At 36.9% G+C, this 25,393-nt stretch overlaps 1 protein-coding gene across 1 annotated transcript in view; it reads left to right on the plus strand.

Moving 5' to 3' along the window:
* The window catches only part of Acbd3 (acyl-CoA binding domain containing 3), a 36,289-nt gene extending 14,558 nt beyond the window's left edge, over positions 1-21,731 (plus strand). The window contains exons 2-8 of the mRNA XM_015483583.2: positions 2,163-2,304; positions 2,899-3,039; positions 5,587-5,745; positions 7,574-7,748; positions 12,757-12,940; positions 15,190-15,474; positions 19,655-21,731. Of these exons, the coding sequence (XP_015339069.1) occupies positions 2,163-2,304; positions 2,899-3,039; positions 5,587-5,745; positions 7,574-7,748; positions 12,757-12,940; positions 15,190-15,474; positions 19,655-19,866 (1,298 nt within the window). The 3' untranslated portion in view covers positions 19,867-21,731. The remainder of the gene's footprint in view (positions 1-2,162; positions 2,305-2,898; positions 3,040-5,586; positions 5,746-7,573; positions 7,749-12,756; positions 12,941-15,189; positions 15,475-19,654) is intronic.
* The last annotated feature ends 3,662 nt before the right edge of the window (positions 21,732-25,393 follow it).

Below are 25,393 nucleotides of genomic sequence, written 5' to 3' on the forward strand. Positions count from 1 at the left end.
CCCATTTTAGCCAGGCTTGGTTGTGTACACTAATTCCAGCAGCTCAGGAGACTGAGGCAGGAGGATCTCAAAGCCAACCTCAGGAAAAGCAAGGCACTAAGCAACTCAGTGAGACCCTGTCTCTACATAAAATACAAAATAGGGCTGGCTTAGTGGTCAAGTGCCCAGGAGTTCAATCCCTGGTACCCCACCCCACCCCCCGCCCTCCAAAAAAAAGATTTCTAATTTTTCCAGCCCCAGTTTTGTACAGCTTTTGAATGTTAGTGGAGGTTAAATCTTCCCAAGTCAAACTGGCTTCACTCTTTTTCTTATTGATTGATTGATTGATTGGTGCTGGGGATTGAACCCAGGGATGCTCTTCCACTGAGCTACATCTTTTTCATTTTTTATTTTGAGACAGGTTCTCAACTAAGTTGCAGAGGCTGAACTTAAAACTTGTAGGTAGTCCTCTGCCTTCAGCCTTCCAAGTCTTGGGATTACAGGTGTGTGCTACTGTACCCAGTGCTGGCTTCAATCTTGATTCTCTTGGAAGTCTGCCATAGATAACAATAATATTGAAGGAAGGCAAAATATGTAATAGTTATTATTAATAATAATGTCCTAGTATCTTGAAAGCAGCAGTATGACCCTCACTTTCTTGATGAACAAACTGAGAGGTTAACTGAAATCTCTTGGACGTGTGAAATGAGATTTAAAATTATCTAAGCTATCTGATTTTAGAGTTCCTTGTATCATATTATGTCTGTCTCAGTAGTTGGATATGTTTTGAATATAGCCTTTTAAACTGTATGTATGCTGGTTGCTTAATAATATTAAAAGTAGTTGATGTAAACTTATTTTTTAAAAACCGTTTTAGGAGCTGGGGCTGTAGCTCAGTGGTAGAGCACTTGTGAGTACATGTGAGGTACTGGGTTCAATCCTCAGCACCACATAAAAATAAATAAATAAAGATATTGTACGAACTACAACTAAAAAAACTCTTAAAAAATGATTGTTGGGCTGGGGATATGGCTCAAGTGGTAGCGCGCTCGCCTGGCATGCGTGCGGCCCGGGTTCGATCCTCAGCACCACATACAAACAAATATGTTGTGTCCGCCGAAAAACTTAAAAATAAATAAATAAATAGATAGATAAATAATTCTCTCTCAAAAAAAAAAAAAAAAGCAANTGCCAGTGCAATGCTGAAGTCTGACTAAAAGATCACCTAAAAGTTATTTTATACCTTAGAGGCTAACTAATGCAAAAAATTCATTGGTATCTGTTAAAAAAGAAAAAAAAGTGATTGTTGCAGGTAGGTGTGGTGGCACATTCCTATAATCCCAACAAGTCAGAAGGCTGAGGTAGGAGAATCACAAGTTTGAGTCTAGGCTCAGTATCTTAGCATGATCCCTGCTCAAAATTAAAAATTAAAAAAGGGGTTGGGGATGCAGATCAGTGGTAGAGTGCCCCTGGTTTCAATCCTCAGTTCCAAAACTGACAAAAAAGATTGTTGCACATTGTTTTTTTGTTTGTTTGTTTGTTTTTTGGTACCAGGGATTAAACCCCAGGGGTGCTTAACCACTGAGCCACTTTCCAAGCCTTTTTTATTTTGAGATAGGGTCTCAGTAAATTACTTAGGGCCTCAGCTTCCTGAGTTGCTGGAATTATAGGCTGTGCCACCATGCGTGGCTTGCACACTGTTTTTTTTGTGGGGTGGGGGTGCTAGGTATTGAACTCAGGGGCACTTGACCACTGTGCCACATCCCCAACCCTATTTTGTGTTTTATTTAGAGACAGGGTCTTCACTGAGTTGCTTATTGCCTCGCCTTTGCTGAGGCTGACTGAACTTACCATCCTCCGCTCTCAGCCTCATGGGCCCCTGGGATTACAGATGTACACCACCTCACCCAGTGCACATTGTTTTTAATATGTGTAAAAAAAGTGTTAAGTGGTACATTTATTTATGTATACCCCACTGCAGTTTGACAGATGCATTACTCTATAGTAAATATTGCCAGTTGCCTTTAAAGAAATAATTCACATTTTATGAAGGATTTAATAGTTTTTACATCTATTAAAGGCAATTCGTGACATACCTTATAGCAAAGCTTCAGCATATAATACTGGGAATTATGTATTTTGTCAGTGCTAATTGTTTCCATTGTATTTCTTTTTTGTTATAGAAAAGGATGGCAAGGCCTTTCATCCAACTTATGAAGAAAAACTGAAGCTTGTGGCACTACATAAACAGGTTCTTATGGGCCCATATAATCCAGACACTTGTCCTGAAGTTGGATTCTTTGATGTGTTGGGGAATGACAGGAGGTAACAGTGTTTTGTTGTACAATAAATGTAATAAGAACAAAGCTGGGAAAGAATACAATGTAAATTGTTTAAGATGTAAATAATTGGTCTTTAGTTTAAGACCTGAAGCATTTTTGCTTGCAGCTTCTGGAGTCCTCAGATATTAATTCTACTTTTTGGCTTAGAGATGTTTATGGCTAAATATTAATGTTTTCTTATCTGATTATGAACATAAGACAAGTACAATTTCATTTGCCTCTTCCTAAATATTAAAAACAGTTCTTTATAATACATAGTAATTGATTCCTTTATTGAGTTGTGCCAGAAAAGAATACACAAAGTATTTTGTTCAGTTAAGGCTAAAATACGATATAAGGAAAACAAAATATAGACAACTTTTCATCATATGGAAATTAACAGCAATGAAGTTAAATTTTAGATTGTGGCATAATTTATTAAGTCAATACATGAGTTGAAACTTGGGAGTTTTGAACCTTTTGCTTACGTTAGAATCATTCTTTTAGTTATAATTGAAAAATTTTCACATTGCGGTTTAAATTAAATCAAGCTCTTATTCTGTTAAGGGGAGGTAACTTTTCTTATTATTCTTTATAGGAGAGAATGGGCGGCCCTGGGAAACATGTCTAAAGAAGATGCCATGATAGAGTTTGTCAAGCTCTTAAATAGGTGTTGCCATCTCTTTTCAACGTATGTTGCATCCCACAAAATAGAGAAGGAAGAGCAAGAAAAAAAAAGGTGACATTTGAGAGCATGGAACGTATTTTACCCTTGTATAGCCAATATGCTGATACTTTTGTTTTATGGAGTATCTTTCCAAGTGTCTTCCCGTCAGTCCCAATTTTAATGGCAGTTGTTCAAATTTCTTTATGTGAACATGTATTTATGCCTGAGTTTTGAAGGGTGCTGCTTCCTTCTGGCTATATCTTTTAAGTTACTTCCCATCCATCACGGCAACATTTCTTTTGTCTTTTTAAACTATAAACTCCGTCATAAACTCAACCACGACTTTCTCCTTAACCTTAGGTCTATATACCCTTTGCTACTGTCTTCCATGAGCTTTTAGAATATTCATATTCCATTTCATGTTCTTCAACTGCTACATGCTAGACTTTATGTAATCATATATATTGGCTTTGTCTCCAAGATGGCTTATTCATTATTTCCAGGGTTTGGAGAAGGAGTTGCAGAATGTGCTGTTTATGTTTTAGGGATTCTCTGTTGTAAATTACAATTATAATTAGCACCTTGTTTATCTAGAAGTTCTATTTTTTAAAAATGTTTATTTATTTATTTATTTATTTTTATGTGGTGCTGAGGATGGAACACAGGGTCCCAGCCCCTAGAAGTTCTATTTTTACAACAACTTTGACTTTTTAAAATTCTAGATAATTAAGATTATTCGGTGAAGCCAGATTACATTATACTTTAGAAACAATTGATTCTCTGGTTTCCTACCTTAACCTGGACTAGAAATAGCAGGAGGAAATAGCCTAAAAGTAAGGGGGAAAAAATGAAAATAGACAAAAGAATTACAAAAGCTTGCCAGTCAGAGGATATTTAATATCAAGGTGAATTTTTCTATCAAAAATTGTGACACAGGGGCTGGGGATGTGGCTCAAGCAGTAGCGCGCTTGCCTGACGTGTATGGCCCGGGTTCGATCCTCAGCACCACATACAAACAAAGATGTTGTTGTGTCCGCCGAAATTTAAAAAAAAAAAAAAAAATGTGACACAGTACTACTTTCATGTTTGTAGTCATAACCCAGAGTTATCAAGAGGCAGAGCATCAGATGTACTTTATTCCTGTTTAAGAGCTTAATTACAATTTCAAAAGCTACTTATGCAAAGTATGATATAATTTTTTAATCCAAAAGAAAAGTTTTTATTCTTACAAGAATGGAATAAGATTGCTTTAACTAGAAAATTGATTTATGTACTACAAGTCCATTGTGTAGTAATGTTGGATCAGTGAGGTATAGCTACAGTGTCCTTGAAAATATATATGCTTTGCTTTAAAATTTTTTTTTTGTTCAGTTGTAGATGCACACAATACCTTTATTTTATTTATTTATTTTTATGTGGTGCTGAGGATTGAACCTAGTGCCTCAAACGTGCTAGGTAAGCACTCTACCACTGAGCTACAACCCCAGTCCCCTATTCATTGCTTTTTAAGTTCTTATTTTAATAATAATTATTGTATATCTCTTAAGTATTGTCAAAAGTTATTTATTCATGTTAACATTTTGGGTAGATTTCAGAGATATACGTTTGTTTTTTGTAGTGCTGAGGATTGAACCCAGGGCCTCACACACGATATATATGAATTTGTTGAGTGCTTTCCAGCATTGTGCTGAGCCCCAAGGATGTAGTGGTGTAAGATAGGTAGTCTTTGTCCTTATGGAGCATGTATATTTTTGTACTGGAAGCTAAATTCAGGGCTTTGTATGTGCTAGGCAAGAACTCTACCACTGGGCTACATCCTCATCCTTGTGGAATATATATTTTAATGGGTAAATCAGAAGTATTGCTAAATTTTGTCATACAAGTTTCATTACAACTACAGCAAGAATTATGAAGGAAAAGCATTTAGTACTAATAGTATATATCAAAGGGGATCCTTTAGGATATATGTCATCATTTAAGTAGTACCTTATTGATGGACACCTCTCTTTCTAATCTCCCCTCTCACCCTCCACAGTACTGGGGATTGAACCCAAAGGTGTTTTACCACTGAGTTATATCCCCATCCTGTTCTAAGTTTTAATTTTGATACAGGGTCTTACTAAGTTATTAAGGCTGTCCTTGAATTTATGATCCTTTTGTGTCTCCTGAATCTCTGGGATTATAGGCATGCGCCACCATACCTGGCAGCAATAATTATTCTTGATTCGATCTTGTATATTGTTAGATTCACTTCATAATGTAAGATTCTACTAGCGAAGTGTATGTGATTTATATTTTGATGGGGATTGTTGCATCATTCTCTAAAGAGATTGTTTCACTCGGCTTGGGTGGTATGTGCCTGTAATCCCAGTGATTTGGGAGATTGAGGCAGGAGGATCCTCAAGTTTGAGGCCAGGTTAGATGGGACCTATATCAGAATAAAAAGGGCTAGGGATGTAACTCAATGAGAGAGCACATCTGGGCTCAATTCCTACTCCAAAAATGGATGAAAGGATGGGTAGATAGATAGGTAGGTTGTCAATTTTTACTGGGAGATTAAATTTCATTGATTTTTAAGCAAGACTTATTATGTGGGGTTCATTCTCTCTGGTCTTTTAGGAAGGAGGAGGAGGAGCGAAGGCGCCGTGAAGAGGAAGAAAGGGAGCGTCTACAAAAAGAGGAAGAAAAACGTAGGCGAGAAGAAGAGGAAAGGCTTAGACGGGAGGAAGAAGAAAGGAGGCGAATAGAAGAAGAAAGGCTTCGGTTAGAGCAGCAAAAGTAAGCTTGTTGTATAGCTTATATTTAAAAATGAAAAATGGGCTACCATACTGTTGTTACCTGAGTTTTTACCATTGTGTGTCTTAGAATAATTCTGCAATTTGTGTGACTAATACTAGCTATTTTTCATTTTTACCAGTGATCTTTTATCAGAGAATATATTGGAAGGATTTGTTATTAGCTTGCAAAACCCAGAGACTAGACGTAGGAACTTGAGGTTGCCTGGTTGCTCTGTTCGTCTCTGGATCCACATGACCTCTTGTCTACTTCTCAGCTTGTGTTTCTGTTTCATTCTTCCTGATGCATGCAAAGTGTCACTCTGCTCTGGCATATGCAAGGTTATCCCGACTTGGATTTTTGTGATTAATTTTTCCCTGTGTCTAGTAGACTGACTGTAATCTGTGATACCCAGTAAAAATTCTGAGGACAGACACTAGTTGATCCACTGTATGTATCTGGGGTCCATCCCTAGTTACTATTACAGGACTTGGAGGCTGAAACTATTTCGTATTCAGTAAGAGCTGTGAGGGCAATTATCTCAGAAGGAATCGATTCTTCAAAAGGGAGATGTAAGTACAAGAAGGAAGTGATTAGTACATATTAAACACTGTGGGAGAAGGCCTGAGGTTCCAGGGCTGGCATGGTATATAGGTCAAACCAGATAACATAAGGGTCCATTACTTTCTCCCTATTATTACCAGGTAGTTTGTCAGAAAAAACTTCAGTGCTAGTCTCAAACTGATCCAGGGCCTCATTCTACTTTGGAGAGAGATTAAATGCTGCTCTTTTAGGGGATGGGGTAGAGTGCCCTAGGTTGGCCAGTGTTATGCTCTATTTAGGATTCTATGAGATTTTTGTTTTGTTATCTGTTTCTTTCTTTCTTTCTCTCTTCTTCTTCTTCTTCTTCTTTTTTTTTTTTTTTAAGTTGTAGATGGACACAATATCTTTATTTATTTTTTTGTGACCTGAAGATCGAACCCAGTGCTAGGCAAGCGCTATACCACTGAGCCACAACCCCATCCCCTGTTTATCTGTTTCTCAATGAATGGCTTTAAGGTATTCTGTTAAATGATCACATAACCTAGTTATAAAGCATGTGGTTTCTCTATGAAAGAAAATAGAATTGTAAGAGTTTATAGAAATTGGTATCTATAGACCAAGTATGCCCTGATACTATTATTAGTGTTTTTCCTTTAATAAAGGCAGCTTTAAATTAAATGCTACAGACCCTTAGATTTTTAAATTTATCCTTGTCAGGGGTAAATAACATCTTTCAACTATTCTTCTGCCTTTGTACTATTATTTGTCATGTTTTTAGGTAGAGAAGTCATATCCAGTATCTCTGCCCAAGTGATAGTCCATTAAATTACAGCATAATGGTGAATTAGTATAGTCTATGGAGCCAGACTGTCTGGATTTGAATCCTGGCTCTGGCAGCTACCTGCAATAGAATCTCAGTCAAGTTACCTAACATTCTCCTAGGGTTGTTATGAGAACTAAATGGATTAGTACATCTAAGTTCCTCGAACACTACGTGGCACATAGTAAGGGCACAGTAAATGTTAGTATAATTATGGTGATGGTGATGGTGATGATGTACTTCTCCATCCCAAATTTGCCATGAAAAATCTTAGGTGAAAAATGAGAGGCCAGATTTATTTTCTTAAATATTTCTTCTGGGGCTGGGATATTTGGTGATTGATATACATTACTAGCTTAGTCACTTTTAAGAGTTATGAACTAAAAAATAAATAATAATGACATTTTTATTTTGTCATGAACAAAATCTCCTGTAGTCAGACTAGTCTATATTTTTTAATGTTTTTAGGCAGCAGATAATGGCAGCTTTAAACTCCCAGACTGCCGTGCAGTTCCAGCAGTATGCAGCCCAACAGTATCCAGGGAACTACGAACAACAGCAAATTCTCATCCGCCAGTTGCAGGAGCAACACTATCAGCAGTATATGCAGCAGTTGTATCAAGTCCAGCTTGCACAGCAACAGGTACGATAGACAACCCCAGAATTCAGCCTTAGAGAAGATATTTAATTTCATTGGAACCAAATTTCTTTTTTAACAGATACCAATGAATTTTTTGCATTAGTTAGCCTCTAAGGTATAAAATAACTTTTAGGTGATCTTTTAGTCAGACTTCAGCATTGCACTGGCAGTTATGAGAGAAAATAAATTATTTTGAAGCAACAAATGATGAGACCACTATTATAATGTCATAAGGGTATTTGGGAGTTGTATGGGCCAAGTGTTATTAAAATGAATCTGGTGTAGACCCTAATAGTTGTCCTGAAACCATAAGGACCTGGTAGCTAGCCTTAATTCAAGGACATCCTTCAGGAAGAGCACTGCCAGAGGCCAGAAATTTCCAGAAAGAGGATTCCCTTAGGGCCATAGGCGGGATCTGTATAGCTATATTAAATCCATGGTAGTGCTCATGACAACACATTTGTGTACTTCCTCCAACTCCCTACCCCTAAGTATTTTTTTTTTTTCACATTTTCTTTTTTTATTGATTTTTAAAAAACAAATGACAGCAGAATGCATTACAATTCTTATTACACATATTCAGTACAACTTTTCATATCTCTGGTTGTATATAAAGTATGTTCACACCAATTCGTATCTTCATACATGTACTTTGGATAATGATGTCCATCATATTCCACCATCCTTGCTAATCCTCTGCCCCCTCCATTTCCCTCCCACCCCTCTGCCCTATCTAGAATTCATCTATTCCTCCCATGCTTCCCCTCCCTACCCAACAATGATTCAGCCTCCTTATATCAGAGAAAACATTTGGCATTTGTTTTGTTGGGATTGGCTAACTTCACTTAGCATTATCTTCTCTAAAGCCATCCATTTACCTGCAAATGCCTTGATTTTTTTTTTTAAATTTTTATTGTTGGTTGTTCAAAACATTACATAGTTCTTGATATATCATATTTCACACTTTGATTCATGTGGGTTATGAACTCCCATTTTTACCCCGTATACATATTGCAGAATCACGTCAGTTACACATCCATTGATTTACATATTGCCATACTAGTGTCTGTTGTATTCTCCTGCCTTTCCTATCCTCTACTATCCCCCCTCCCCTCCCCTCTTCTCTCTCTACCCCCTCTACTGTCATTCATTTCTCCCCCTTGTATTATTTTTCCCTTTCCCCTCACTTCCTCTTGTATGTAATTTTGTATAACCCTGAGGGTCTCCTTCCATTTCCATGCAATTTCCCTTCTCTCTCCCTTTCCCTCCCACCTCTCATCCCTGTTTAATGTTAAGTATTTTGTTTTACCTCGGAGGAAAGTGGTTTAGGTAAAAGAACGTGGGCCTAGGGGGTGTCTGGTAACACTTGGATTCTTATCCTGGCTTTGTCTTCATCTTGTTATCAGACATGTTATTACTGCTCTGATTTTCTGCCTTTTATCCTATTCTATAAAAATAGAATACAGAATCAAGTTTCCTATCCTACCAACCTCTCAGGGCTATAAGAGAAATAAAGTAAGAAAATAGTTATTTTGTGTGTATGGAAGATGGTGATTTTTTACCTTTGCAGAGGCATAAAATGCTTCCTTAAACTTAAACTTCCTTAAACTTAACTGTGTTAGTGTATTTAATTTTCATTTATAAAGTACTTACCACCTGTCAAAAAAACTGAATGAAGAAAAGCTTTAGATTATAGGTACGTGGCATTTCTTATTACATGAGGTAATTTAAAAAAAAATTTTAATATTTATTTTTTAGGTGTAGATGGACACCACACAATGCCTCTATTTTTATGTGGTGCTGAAGATCGAACCCTGGTCTCACCTGAGCTAGGCGAGTGCTCTACCGCTGAGCCACAATCCCAGCCCATTTTTGTTGTTTTTGACAGGCTGTTTTTAAATTCCTTGAAGATGTATGTTATCTAAAAAACTGCACCCCCACCCCTGTTTTGAATAATCCATAGAGGAGGAAAAAGATAGTAAACCAGAGCTTAAGATAATAAACAATGTTTTTGAGGAATGTTTTTCTGTCCTCTGTAGCCCGTTTCTGCTTTAGCATATTGCTTTCCTTTTTCTGCTTCTTGGATAGATGTTGAGATAGTTTTTAGTAGGATAACTCATATACACTATACTCTTTATGGGTTGCTGTCAATTAGGAGAAATGCAGTCTAGGCAAATCCAAGGGCAGTCTTGGAAACAGAAAGTCACAATTGGGATTAGAATGATCACACTCAGTTTATCTAATAAATTGGTTGCCTCTGGGAACAGTTATGATAAATAGGGCCAGAATTGAGCCTTAAAGGAGGTTTTCAGTTTCATTGCTACCCAAGTTCTTTTTTAAGAGTTGTCAGTTAAAACACCCACCCCACCCACCCCCTGAGAACCCTGGGGTATTCTACCACTGAGCCACCACATCCCCAACCCTTTATATTTTTTATTTTGAGACAAGATGTAACTCTTGGTAAGTTGTCCAGGCTGGCCTTGAACTTGAGATCCTTCTGCCTCAGCCTCCCAAGTTGCTGGATTAGAGCTGTGCATCACTTTATCCAGCCTGCCAATAAATTTTGCATGAGGGGAAGAAACAAAGGGAACTTTGCCCATGTAAAGTATTAATCCTTATATAACATCAAGCAAAATGACAGGATGGGAACACTTGTTAACCTTCAGGTATGGTTACATAAATGGGTGTCTTGCTACGTCTTTCTTTCTTTCTTTCTTATTTATTTATTTATTTATTTATTTATTTATGTGGTGCTGAGGACCGAACCCAGTGCCTCACACTTGTAGGCAAGTGCTCTACCATGGAGCCACAACCCCAGCCCTTTTCCTTTATCTTTCTATGCTTTTTTAAACTTCTGAGTGTATAAGAGAGTCATAAAAAGGGGATATTTGCACAGGACCTTAAAAAAAAAAATATATATATATATATATATATATATTTTTTTTTTTTTTTTCTTTCCTGTCATGCAGTCAATGTTCTGAGCATACTGACTTGTTTTGGTTGTATATACTTTTTCTGGATGCTGGTACTCTTTCTGAAAGACTAACATGGAGATTATCGAGAATCCAGGTCTTAGGAAGGGGTGTTTTAAATTAAAACCCTCAGTGTATTACTAGCCTACCAGTGCTAGAAACAGAGAAAGATGTTGCTGTCCCTTTAAATAATTGGCTTGTAAATGATACATTATTTGAAATGTGTATAAAATAAATGTTATCCCTAAACCATGGCATTATAAAGTTCTCTCATATATAAATATACATACATACACACACCTGTGTGTATATATGTTTGTGTATACTTATATATTTTTAATTGCAGTGAACACAATATGCTTACTTGTGACTTAGTTTTTTAGTTTGCAAAGTACTTACATGCCCAAGTGCTCATCAGCAGTAGGAAGGGTAAATAAATTGTATATTTTCACAGTGAACTATCCTAGAGCAATGCAAACAACAATTTACAAGTATTTATGACTTTATAGATGAACCTTAACAGAAGTAATGTTGAGTGAAAAACAGATATAATTATATAAAGTTTAAAAATAGACAAAGCAAATTAAGTATTGTAAGTCAAAATAGTTGTTGGTCTTTGGAATAGGTATCTGTAAAAAGGGAACCCGGAAGGATTCTAAGATGCAAATAATGTCTTGATCTGGGTGTTGGTTGCATGAATATGTTTGATTTATGAAGATTGATCGAGCTGTATAATTTATTATCTGTGCACTTTTCTATGTAAATTCAGTTTAAAGTTCCCCAAAGTTGTTAGATAATTACATAGATATTTCAATAGCACTATTGTTGCTGTTAATTTATTTTTTTGTAGTACTGGGGATTGAACCCCAGGGTCTCACATGTGTTAGGCAAATGTTCTACTACTTAGTTATATCCCCAGCCCTTTTTATTTTTCATTTTGAAATAAGGTCTTGTGGTGTTTCGCAGACTGGCCTCAGACTTGTCATCCTCCTGTCTCCATCTCCCAAGTAATATTACTCCATCTTGATTTAGAAGAGAAATGTCCCTTAATTGTCATCTGGGCAAAAGTTACTTCTTATTCTCCCATTTTCATTCAGAGAACATTTCGATTTTGTATTTTATACATTTTTTATCCTAATTATGAAAACTGCCAAGTTTTCATTGAAAATATTTTTACTTCAAACTTCCATTTATAAACCTATTTAATTCTTAGATCAATATAATTTTTACAACATGACAGTTTTAAATTTAAGGATGTCAGTTTTTCCATGAAGATACAATTTACTGATGTTTTATCCATGTCAAAATAGTCCTTATAGATTATTGGTTACATTAGGGGCTTGCATCAGATTTTACCAGTTAGAATTTTTTTGTGAATTTTCTCCTGTGACCACTAGTTTCTACATGGTATAATTTTCCTAATTCAAATTTTATGTAATTGAATTTTACGAAAAGATTTTTTAAAATCAATTTTAAGAAGACATGTTACTGAGCCAGGCCACTGTAGTAAGTAGTAGCACACACTTGTAATCCCATCAACTCTGGAGACTGAGGCAGGAGGATTGAAGTTTGAGGCCAGCCTGGGCACCTTAGCAAGACTCTGTCTCAAGAAAAATAATAAGGGATAGGGGTATAGCTTAGTGGTAGAGCATCCCTGTATTCAATCCCTGATACCACACACAAACACAAAAAAGTTATTCTTTTCAATTTTTAGCTGGAATAGTTTTATTTGGGGTTGATTGTTTCTACCTATTTCAATTTTTCCTTGTTAATTTTTCTAATGATGCTCAGATCAGGAAATGTGATCCTCAGTTATAATGTTTTGTCGTCCATGATCATTTTTATCATTTTTAGCTATCAGTTGGTATTATACAACTAATATTCTTTACAGATAGGATAAAAACTGATAAAAGTTTATTGGTAATTTCTTGGGGTAGAATGCTTTGGTAGGGCACAAGCATGGAAAATATACTCCAGGGCAGATATTCCATTTATTAGCCTTCCTGGTCAGTGTATCTTTACTTTCTCTTAATTCATAGGCAGCATTACAGAAACAACAGGAAGTAGTAGCTGGAGCTTCATTATCTACATCATCAAAAGTGAATGCATCTGTTCCAAGTGATATGATGTCAGTTAATGGACAGGCTAAAACTCACACTGACAACTCTGAAAAAGAACTTGAGCCAGAAGCTGCAGAAGAAGCCTTGGAGAATGGACCAAAAGGTATGGTTCACCATGTGCATTCCTCCACCCATGTGTTCTAATTCAGGTGTCCTAATTCAGATCCCATGAAAAGGAAAAATGAGGAAGACATGCTAACAAGCTTTTGAGAGCAATTAAATATTTTGAGAGTGGAGCGCTTTTTCACTCTTGTGAGTTTGAATTGATGCTTCTGGTGATCCTTAGAGTAGTGTAGAAGAGCAAATCAAATGTGTTTTGGACAGTTAATGTCAAGTATTTAATGCTATGTAACACATTGCACCCAAATTTAGCAGCTTAAAATAACAATAAACAGCCAGCCTGTGTGGCACATGTCTGCAGTCCCGACAACTCAGGAGGCTGAGGCAAGAGGATCACAAGTTTGAGGCAATTTAGTGAGACCCTAAGCAAATAAGTGAGAGAGAGACCCTGTCTCAAAAAAATAAAAAGGACTGAAGATGTGGCTTTGTGGAAAAGCACTCCTGGGTTCAGAAGTACCTCAGTACTAAAAGAAAGAAAAGTAACAGTAAATAGTTCTTATGTGGCACAGTTTCTGGGGGTCAGAAATTCAGGAGCAGTTCATCTGAATGGTTCTGGCCCTCTGTCTGTCAAGAGGTTGTATGTAGTCAAGATGTTGGCTAGGTCTGTCGTGCGAAGACTTGCCTCAGACCAGAGAATCTGTTTCAGAAATGCTTTTCACACATGGCTGGCAAGTTGTTGCTAGCTATTGGCAGGAGGTCTCAGTTCCTGGTCCCAGGAAGCCTCTTCAGTGTCCTCAGCACAGTGACTGACTTCTCCCAAAGTACATTATTTAAAAGAAAACAAGACAGAAGTGGCAGGGTCTTTTATGCTCTGACTTTGGAAGTGATGTATCAGTACTATAACCATATTTTGTTGGCCACACTTGCCACCCCTAATGTGTGTAGAGGTGGAGACCTTGAAAGTGCATGAAAAATCAGATGAGGATCACTAAGGGCCATTTGGAGGCTGGCTACTGTATATTACAACATTTTTAACAGCATTTTCTAAACTATACTAGCTTTCCACGGGCAGCTTGTTCATTCATTCAGCAATTGGTTGAAGGTTCTCTGAGTGCTAGGAGAAAGGTGGCGTGACAACATACATAAAACGTAAATTGTAACATTATAATAAGTGATACGAAGGAGAAAAAGGTGCATTTTAGTGTTCTTTTTGACCTCACTAGAGGCTTTCCTGAGGAAGGGACAATTGGGCTGACAGATCTGAAGCAAGGATAGGAGTTAAGTAAGAGGGAAGAGTGTTTCAGTGGGTTGGGGGTGATGGTGTGGTTCCTAAGAAGCTTTAGAAAGTACCTTGAGGGGCTGGGGTTGTGGCTCAGTGATAGAGTGCTCACCTAGCACGCTTGAAGCACTAAGTTCGATCCTTAGCACCACAGAAATGTAAAATAAACATATTGTGTCCACTTAAAACTAAAAAATGAATATTTTTTTAAAAGAAAGTACCTTGAGGTGTTTGGTTTACCCTCCCCCCACTTTTTTTCTTATCAAGAGTTTATGCCAGTGACTAATTCTGGAAAACCTGCTGAGTGGTCTAGTGCACATACATACTTCTCAGTAATAAGACTTTTCTCAATCCCTAGTGGTTCTATTTAAGAGAGAGAGAGAGAGAGAATTTTTTAATATTTATTTTTTTAGTTTTTGGTGAACACAACATCTTTATTTTATTTTATTTTTTATGTGGTGCTAAGGATCGAACCCAGTTCCCCACGCATGCCAGGCAAGCGCGCTACCGCTTGAGCCACATCCCCAGCCCCATCCAGTGGTTGTATTTTTGTCCACATTTTTTATTCCTTTGAACGCCTTCAGAAAAGCCCCTCCAATTTTGGGTCAGATCAGTGCTTTTTTCGAGAGATGACTGAAGTCATAATTTATTCCAAGTTCCAGATCTTTCTTCCTTGCTAGATTTTTCCCGTAGGTCCAGTTAAGGAGTTTCCAAAAGTTTTCTTAAGTCCTCCTATGTAATTAGAGGGTTAAAAAAAAAATCACTTCCAAGATGTGGATTCCATTTGTTATTTGAAGTAGTATGTTGACCTCTGAGTATTTGTGACCTTGTTAAATGAATGTAATAATTAACTTGCCGAGAAACTTCCATGAAGAGGCTTTTATATTCCCCTCCCCCTATACCATACTGTACTAGGTGCCTGAGTGCCTTAGGCAGGTGGCTCTATGCAAATATTGCTACCTGGAGGGTGAAGCCTTTTTCTCTTTAGCTTTTGTAATTCCTGTTGCCTTTAGAATCTCTTCCAGTAATAGCAGCTCCATCCATGTGGACCCGACCCCAGATCAAAGACTTTAAAGAGAAGATTCGGCAGGATGCGGATTCTGTGATTACAGTGGGCCGAGGAGAAGTTGTCACTGTTCGAGTCCCCACCCATGAAGAAGGATCATATCTCTTTTGGGAATTTGCTACAGACAATTATGACATTGGGTTTGGGGTGTATTTTGAATGGACAGACTCTCCAAACACTGCTGTCAGCGTGCATGTCAGCGAGTCCAGTGATGATGATGAGGAGGAAGAAGGTTGGTGGAGCCATTGGTCCATATTCAGTAGCTGCCGTTTGTTTGTTGGCAAAAATGATACATATTCCTATATCTGTCAGCCTTATGCTTCATGATTAATACTTCATGCTCAGGAAACAATCTCTTTATTAGTGGTACCTTGACTAAGAGGCTATGAGAGATGCCATCCTCTTATAGGAGATCAGGGTCTGAACGTAAGTTTTTCTAAATACCAGGAATGTCTGTTTGGCAGTTAACTGTTTTACTGCTTTTTAGATACTGTTTTATTTCTAGCCTTGTGTGTTGAAAAGCTAAAGATGTGAGATAACTTTGAACATTGTTAAAAATTATTTAACAATGTGTTGCTGTGTTGCCCAGGCTGATCTTAAACTCCTGGGCTCAGGTGATCTACCTGCTTCAGCCTCCTATTTAGCTGGGGCTACAAGTATACACCACTGACCTCCAGTTTGAAAAATTTTAAAGGGGCAAGTAAAAATTTATATTTTTGTTAATAGGTTTTTAGGTCATTATTCTAAATTTTTTTAATGAGAATTCAGAAATTCTCTAGAACATCCTATCTAAAAAATTTTTTCAATTGTTCTTCCCTTTGGAAACCACTAATTTACTAGAGCATAACTGAGTATATAGACAAAATCAGGTGTTTTTAAGGGCTATCTAACCTACCTTGCTGTAGGAAGCAGATTATACAGTGTATTGTATTTTGAGAAGGTGGTCTTCTTAATTTTGTTACCTAGAAAAGTTTGAGCTTGAGCTGGGTACAGAGGCTCACACTTCTAATCCTGGTGGTTTGGGAGGCTGAGGCAGGAGGATCATGAGTTCAAAGCTAGCTTCAGCAGTTTAGCAATGCTCTAAGCAACTCAGTGAACCCGTCTCAAAATAAAACATGAAAAGGGCTGGAGGTGGCTCAATGGTTATGCACCCCTGGGTTCAATCCCAGGTACCACAAAAAATAAAAAATAAAGTTTGAGCTTGAGGCTTTTATATATACCTAGTAAAGGCTTATTTGTTTATTGATTTGATTGGGAGTGATCGAGAAGGGTATTCAAACTGTCAGGATGGAAAAGCATCATGTCTCAGTTCTCTAGGAGTAAATGACCTTAGGTGACTTGTAAACAGAGTGCTTGTTCTTGAAGAGAGTTGGTAATGTTTGACAGGAATTATATTGGGATAAATTTAAAGAGATTCCTGGAAGTACATGGAGTGACCATGAAGTTCAGTCAGCTTTAGCGGTAGATGATGATAATGATTTATTTATTTATTTATTTTTTAGAGAGAGAGAGAGAGAATTTTTTTTTTAATATTTATTTTTTAGTTTTCGGCGGACACAACATCTTTGTTTTTTTTTGTATGTGGTGCTGAGGATCGAACCCGGGCCGCATGCATGCCAGGCGAGTGTGCTACCGCTTGAGCCATGTCCCCAGCCCCGGTAGATGATTATTTAATCATATAGCCACACCATGCTGCACTCTGGAGCCCCTGAAGTCATGTAACGGTCATGAAACACACAGCATGTATGCCATAGCATTTCTTGAAATTAGGTTTAACATTCAGTTTCACAGTTAATATTTAATAGTAATCAGTATTTTAGCTCCAAAGAATTTTTATTTCGTACCATTGTCTGTATGTACCATTAGTGTCCCCAGAATTAGGGTATATCTTCCAAATTGATTCTCTTCCTAGAAACAGATTTGAAATCCTTTATTACATCACAGGTCCATATTTGGGCTGATAAGTGTGGACTCGTGTGCTGCTTTGTCTTACATGGCATTTTGTTCTCACCAGCCTTTATTCCTAAGTACCACTAGCAAGGTAAAATGTTGCCTATAAATACTGCCAACTGGCCAAAAAGAACAAATATACAAAGGTGAAAAAAAAAAAAAAGAGGTGAGGAGGGTGTGGCTCAGTAGTAGAACTCATGCTTTGTATGTGGGAGGACATGGGTTCAATTCCCAGCACTGGGGGAAAAAAAAAAAAAAGTTCTATTTAGAAGTTTTAAGGTTAAGGTAATGCATTTCTCCTGTCCTGCCTGTAGGGAGCTTCTAAAAAGAGATCACTTCCAAAGGTGAGGACTTTGATATCTTCAGCTCTAGCTTTAATATATGTCCCTCCCAGGGGAGATGGTATTACCTACCCTTGTGCCATTCTTTTTTTTTAATTTTTTTTTTTTAAGAGAGAGAGGAGAGGGAGGGGGAGAGAGAGAATTTTTTTTAATGTTTATTTTTTAGTTTTCGGCAGACACAACATCTTTGTTTGTATGTGGTGCTGAGGATCGAACCCGGGCCACACGCATGCCAGGCAAGCACGCTACCGCTTGAGCCACATCCCCAGCCCCCTTGTGCCATTCTTAATCATAAAATAATTTACAGTTAATATCACCCATCAGAACCTCTATATTAACAAGAACAACATTGAGAGTTTATTGCTCCCAAGAATTGTTCACTAGGAATGGGCATAACTACCCCATTTGAAGATTCAGCTCATGAACTGCGTTTGTAGGCTGCACTGTGTCATGTTCATAACATTCATTTAGAGTTCTTTTGGCTTGATTTCAGTAGAAAATGAGCCCAGTTTTTATTTGGTGATTGGTTGGTTTGGTTAGGTCTTAAAGGTAGATAATTTATTTTCTGTGAGGAAGCATGGATAGTTACCCATCCTTTGGGCAATTCTCCTTTTTCTTATACTGTTTCTAGGTCCCAAGGTTTTGGTGAAAGGTACATTGTTCATCTATCCCAGTAATCTTTAGTTTTGCAGAATTTGAACAAAATTGGATTTTGAATTAATGGACCAATCTGTTGCCTTAATCTCCTTATAGCCAATAGTATAACACCTTTTTGAGGAATTTTGTATTTCGCCTTTGCTCTTGAAAGATGTTTGATTGTAGGTATTTTATGGTAAAGCAAATTTGATTTGCACCTACTTTTATATGAGTTCCATCTAGTTTTTTTAAATAAAACTTTTTATTTTAGAATAGTTTTACATTTACAGAAAATTTGCAAAGGTAGCACAAAGAGCAGCTGTATATCATCTGTATATTCTGCTTCCAGTTTCCCCCGTTGTTAACATCTTACCTTGGACCATGGTATATTTATTTTATATTTCAGTATTGATATATTACCATTATCTAAAGCCTATATTTATTCAGATATCTTTAGTTCTTTCCTAAATGTTCCAGGATCCAATCCAGGATGCCACATTATAGTTTTATTTCCTTAAATTTCTCTAGACTGAAAGTTTCTCAGACTTTCCTTGTTTTAAATTCCTGATGGTGGACATTGACAAGTATCACCCAGTTAACTCATGTCACCAGAACTCACTCTGCCATGTTATAACCCTGAAAGACTTTTTAAAAATCTTCTATAAAAATAAATAAATAAATAAATAAATATAGAATATATTTACATTAAAAAAAATAAAAATCTTGTATTAGGAATATTCCCTTCATCTCTTTTCCTTCAGGCCATTTATTTTAATATACTCAACTGAGACTTGAGCTGGCATAATTTTCTCATTCCTGTGGGTTCCTAACCTCATGTCATTACAGTTCAGAGAACTTCACTGGAGAAACCAATGATCAAAACTCATTTTTTGCCACTTGAATCATCTCTGGGTTAAGTAAGCCTACTGAAAATAATAATTTGTAGAGCATCTCAGAATGCCTACCACTTTATTATGGTTTTTAGAAATTTTACCCTTCCTATTTAGGACTTACAGAAAGTAATAGTCCTCATAAATTACTTTCTCCTTAAAGTGGGGAGGACTCGTATATTGTGGGGAAGGATTAAATCAGAGCAACATTTCTTTGGTCTTACTCAGAAGATCAGGGTTCCTTCTATTGGGGAGGAATTTGGAATTGAATGGATATGGAAGGGTAAAAATGGGGCCCAGAAATGGGAGCAGTGGTAAGACAGAAGGATAGTATGCAGGTTGTTATTGCTACTCGAAGTTCAACCACTGGGCTCCCAAGTTCCAGAACAGTACTTGGTACATAGCAGGTTACTCATGTATTTGAACGAATGAATGAATGAATAATACATGCTCACATGCACATAAGTTGTAGAATCGTGCAAGAGTATTCCTAACGAGCAATATCTCAAAGAAAGGATAGAATTTAATTGCTTGATGCAAAAACGATTTTCCTGGATCTGTTCTTTGACTTGTTCCTACCTGTTCTTTCTCACAGAAAACATCACTTGTGAAGAGAAAGCCAAAAAGAATTCCAATAAGCCTCTACTGGATGAAATTGTGCCTGTGTACCGGCGGGACTGTCATGAGGAAGTGTATGCTGGCAGCCACCAGTATCCAGGGAGAGGAGTCTATCTCCTCAAGTTTGATAACTCCTATTCTTTGTGGAGGTCAAAATCAGTCTACTACAGAGTCTATTATACTAGATAAAAATGTTACAGTGTCTGGAATCTAGGGTTGGCAGAAGATGGCATTGAATTTCTTTTGACATTTGTGGAGCTTTGGAGTCATTGTTTACCCTGTTGATTTTGGTCTGATGATTTGTGAACTCTTGCTGGGAATAAGGGATTTCCTTGAGACTCTTTAGCTTTAATACTTTGGGGTTAAAAGGGATTCCTCAGACTCATCTAGCCCTTGGGTGCTGACCAGCAGAGTCACTAGTGGATGCTGAAGTTACATGAGCTACGTGTTAAATATTCAAAGTCTTCAAAATAAAACATCCCACCGTTGACCCCACCTGGCTGATGGTTAGTCCATTGCTGCCTACTCCATGTGTTTTTTTGGAGCCCATACTTAACAGTACCCTCTGATTTGAAATGCTTATGTTAATAGTCTGCATCAAATGCAGCTGGTTTTGATTGAAGGTCGCTTTTTTTAAAATTTAAAAACTCAAGACCTCACAGATTTTAGTAAAAAAAGAAATTGTGTCCATTAGATCTTATTCTGAATTACCCAGATTGTTTAGTTCCAGAGTTATATTACAGAGAATTATTTTCTGAGATAATCATAAATTTAGAATATTCAAACCCAATAGATAATTGAAGTATCAGGATACATAGATAGAACATCTTTCTTAGTGAGTCTCCGCAAACTCTCAGGCTTTTTCTTTTCATTTGGTATTCATACATCAGTAGCAAAGCCAAAACTTGTTTTTCTCTTGATTTGGCTTTATAGAGCATCTCAAAACTTTTCTGCACAAAACATACAGTTAGGGATTTTGTAAACTCAAATTGGCAACCTACTGAATTAAAATCTGTAAAGTCATTTAAATAATATTCAGCATTTGGGGAGTACCATTGCACTAATATGGAAGTCACTGCCAGATACAGTCCATTTTCTTTTCATTTGTTACTAAGGCACAAATCCTAGACGATTCCCATTTGAAATTACTTATTGGAATTGGAAATGCCCATGCTTAAATTTTTTAACTTTAATCTGTATTATGTCTTTATTGATGAGAAGAGACACATCTTTGTTTTTCTTACTGAAAACAAATATGAATTAATTGCTTCAAATTTGTGTAAGTGATAAATGTAGAGATTCTTGTTTTCATAAGGAATGGTGGAATAGACAAAAACTGACAAAGATGGCAATAGACACTTAATGTTGTTATTATATGTTGTTACTGAAAGAGTTAGATTTTTAAAGTTTCAGGTCATAAATCACTTCTTACAGGAGGGATTCCATTGATTAGCTGCAGTAATACAGTTCACTACATACAGGCTGTTTGAGTTTTTCTGTACTGCATTTCTTTGTTTTTTAATACCCAGTTTTGTACGTATCTAACTTCGTTCTCTTTTGTTTGTTCAGAAACTGGATTATTTTCTCATAAGCAGTGCTTAATTTGTTTTCCAGGTTTGATTCAAGAGTCCCAGTGTCCATACTGTTACATCCAGAGCATTTATTAGGCTGTCCCACAGTTCTCATGTACATAGGTATAAAAACCATGGAGTTAGGCACTTCCTGGCTTTTTTTTTTTTTTTTTTAAATGAGAAAAATACTGTATTTAAAATGTAAAATAAACTTTTAAAAAGCAGGCACTAATATATATTTCTTCCAGCCTTTGATTACAGATTTGTCCTTGCACATATTAAGATGAAGTATCTTCTAAAAATTTTGTTCTTGGGAGCAGTGTATGTTACTTTACATAGCAGTTTTTCTGTCACATATTCATGTCAACATTTTTGGTTTTAAACTTTTTTATTGCCTTTGGCTGTTGATTAGTACAGTACAAGTGCGATTTCAAAAAGATCTTGAAAGTAATATATTTAATCAATTAAAATGTTTATCTGTAACTTGTTGATGTTTCATTAATACAGTTACTCTTTGAAGCATTAGTACAATATCATCATTGGGGTAGAACAAGAATAAATGTTTTAAATGATCTTTTCACTTTATCAAGTTGAGGAAAAAAAGACTTTCTGGCTGATTAGTTTTTGCTGTGAGTTACCTTGCTGAGTTAAAATAGATTTAAAATTTTCTAGACTTGATGCAAAGAGGGGAAGTACCGACTTTTCTTAGTGAAAGTAACTGGACTAAGCTGAGTGGGTGGCACATGCCTATAATCCCAGCAGCTCAGGAGGCTGAGGCAGGAGGATCACAAGTTCAAAGCTAGCCTTGGTAACTTAGCACTGCCCTAAGCAACTTAGACCATGTCTAAAAATAAAAAGCGCTGGGGATGTGGCTCAGTGGTTAAGCACAACTGGGTTCAGTCCCCAGTACCAAAAAGAAAGTAAGTAAGTAAGGCTATAAAGTGTTTCCCTATAGTAACAGACTGTGTTCTGTGATATATATGGAGACAGTCTGTTTTAAATTGTCTACTGAGGAATAGCCCTTGCTCAGGGTGCATGATTACAGAACATTATTAGTTCAAAGGAATGCCTGAAACTAGGTATTATTTGTTCTTGGGAGCAGTGTATGTTACTTTACATAGCAGTTCTTCTGTCACATATTCATGTCAACATTTTTGGTTTTAAACTTTTTTTAAAGGAGAGCTGTTGATGTCAATACCCCTTGTGAATCATGCTGTGGCGTTTTCACCAACTTTCATATGGAAAAGGAGAAGCAATCAGTTCAAAATAATAAATGTTAATGATTCACTGGGCTTAGAGCATAACAGCCTACAACAATCTAAAGCATTGTTGCTTCATTCCCAAGCTTTTTCTCAGTTCATCAGCTATGTCAGCAACCTAAAATATGTGTGCCTGTATATCTACTTGGGGTATATCTTCATTATCATTCACTAACTTTTCAAAATGGGTTTGAATCAAGTATTGAATTTTTATCTCATATATTTACCTAGGATTCAACTTTCTTTGGACATTTTTTTAAGACTGGAGGGCTGGGGATATAGCTCAGTTGGTAGAGTGCTTGCCTGGCCCTGGGTTCAATTCCCAGCACGGCCAAAAGAAAAAAAAGACTGAGTGGAGCCAGGTGTGGGTGGTGCATGCCTATAACCTCAGTGGCTCAGGAGGCTGATGAAGGAGGATTGTGAGTTCAAAGCCAGCCTTTAGCAACTTAGTGAGGCCCTAAAGCAATTCAGTGAGACTCTTTGTCTCTAAATAAAATATTAAAAAGGGCTGGGGATGTGGCTTGATTGAACTCCACTGGGTTCAATCCCTGGTACCAAAAAAATATAGTGGATTACTTTCAGTTCATTATTTCAAATGCTTATTTTTTTACTTGGTTGCTGCAGTCTGGCTGGGCACAAAATCACGAGCCACCACACAGCTTGTAGATTCAAACAGCAACTCTTTATTCCCGAACTCACACCAGTACTCTACAATCACGTTCTGGGGAAATCCAAGTTCTCTGCCCAAATCCACTCCCACTGGGCTTCTGTCTCCCAAAAAATACTGTCTGAATCCCGTGAGAACTCAAGGGGAACTCAGGCAGCAGGATACGCCCTATTCCCAGCAGGAATAATCTTAAACCTGGAACCACCCTAAACCCGGATAGTCCTAAACCGGGAACGCCCTAAACTTGGATCCGCCTTGGTCCTTGAGCAAGGTCACCTACATGCAATGTCACTGCAAAATGTCCTATTTCCACGAGTCCTTCTACTAAGCAACATGGGGTACGCTGGCAAGGAAATTGTCATACCTACTTGGCTAATGGCTCCCAGCACTTGGTTTCTTTTATAATGAAAGGCAGACACACTACCTCCATTTTACTAGTTAACATGTCATTTCCAAGTTGTGGTTTGTAATATTGGGTACTTAATTCGTACCAGGAAACTTAGTGGCTGATTTTTCTATAATTGACATTGGTGATGAGTTAGAAATATAAATTGAAGCAGTTAATTCATTTCTTTCAGCTACAATAAAAATTTGTGTGATTGCTCAGTTAAATGTGTGATGAACTGATAATTCACAAGTTTATTTCTGGAAAGAGCCAAGGACACATTGGATTGCAAATGCTGATTTTTTTTTTAACTTTAATAGTATATATCTATATAATACTCATTTTTAAATTTTTTTTAAAGAGAGAGAGAGAGAGAGAATTTTTTTTTTTATATTTATTTTTTAGTTTTCGGCAGACACAACATCTTTGTTTGTATGTGGTGCTGAGGATCGAACCTGGGCCACTCGCATGCCAGGCGAGCGCGCTACCGCTTGAGCCACGTCCCCAGCCCCTATAAAACTCATTTTTATCCTTTCCCCAAATCATTAACTTAAATATCTCCAGTTGGAGATATTTTTTTTTGGCAGAAATGTGAACATATTTTTTTATAAGGTCTATATTTGGCAACTTTTTGTATTCTAGGTTGTTTTGGAGGACTTTTCTTAATAAGTACACGTTGAGTATCAATATCCTAAATGCTTGACTCAAAAGCATTTCCAGTTTTAAGGATTTTCTTTTGGATTTTAAATTATTTGCATAGACTTATTAAAATATATTGGGATTGGGACTCTAAGCATGAAATTTGTTTTATACACATAGGCTAAATGTGTATAAAATATCTTTAGTGTGTCTGAGTATTTTATTACACCTGTCCAACATGTGGTCAGGCATAGAATTTTCCACTTTTGGTTTCATATTGTTTTCAAAAAGCATTTGTCTTTTTGGATTAACAATGCTCAATCTGTATTGGTCTGTTGTATTCTGTTAATCTGTGTGTTATTCTGTTATTCTTTGTCTTTTTTTTTTTTTGAACATTTAGGTAACCTCTGGGATTGGTGTTATTACAAGTGATATTTCAATTATATGTCTCTACAAATCTGCATGAGTTTTTCAAAAGCAGATACTGATAAGTAGATGGCCAAATCATAAGTTCTATTCATTTTTAATTTTAATAGACAACATTAAATTGTCTCTCAGGATGGCTGAAAATCACTCCCACCGTAGTATGTAAAAATACTTCTGTTCCCTAAATAAAATATTAGCACTTGATGTTATCAAGACAAGTTTCGGTCAGCTTGTTAGATGAAAATGAAGTTTCACTGTAATCTGTTTTTCCCTGATAAAAAGTAACAAGACCACTAGTTATCACTTTTGGATTTGGATTCCCTTTCCTAAAAATTGCCTGTTTGAATCCTTTATCCATTTTCCAACTTTGTAAATTTTGATATGATTTATTGGCTTTAAAAAATATATAGTTTGGGCTTGGTGCAGTGGTATATGCCTGTAATCCCAGCAACTTGGGAGGCTGAGGCAGGAGAATCTCGAGTTTAAAGCCACCCTCAGTAATTTTGTAAGGCCCTAAGCAACTCATTGAGACCGTTATATAAAAGAGGTGGGGATGTGTGAATATATAGTTTGTATTCTATTTCTGTATTTTCTCCCAGTTTACTGCTAGTCTTATTTGTGTGTATTTGTTTTTTATTTATTTTTTTATGTGATGCTGAGAATTGAACCCAGTATGTCACACATGCAAGCACTCTACCACTGAGCCACAACCCCAGCCCTGTTTTGTATTTTATTTAGAGACAGGGTGTCACTGAGTTGATTAGGGCCT

The sequence above is a fragment of the Marmota marmota genome, unplaced genomic scaffold (genome assembly GCF_001458135.2).
Source record: "Marmota marmota marmota unplaced genomic scaffold, marMar, whole genome shotgun sequence".
Taxonomy (NCBI): domain Eukaryota; kingdom Metazoa; phylum Chordata; class Mammalia; order Rodentia; family Sciuridae; genus Marmota; species Marmota marmota.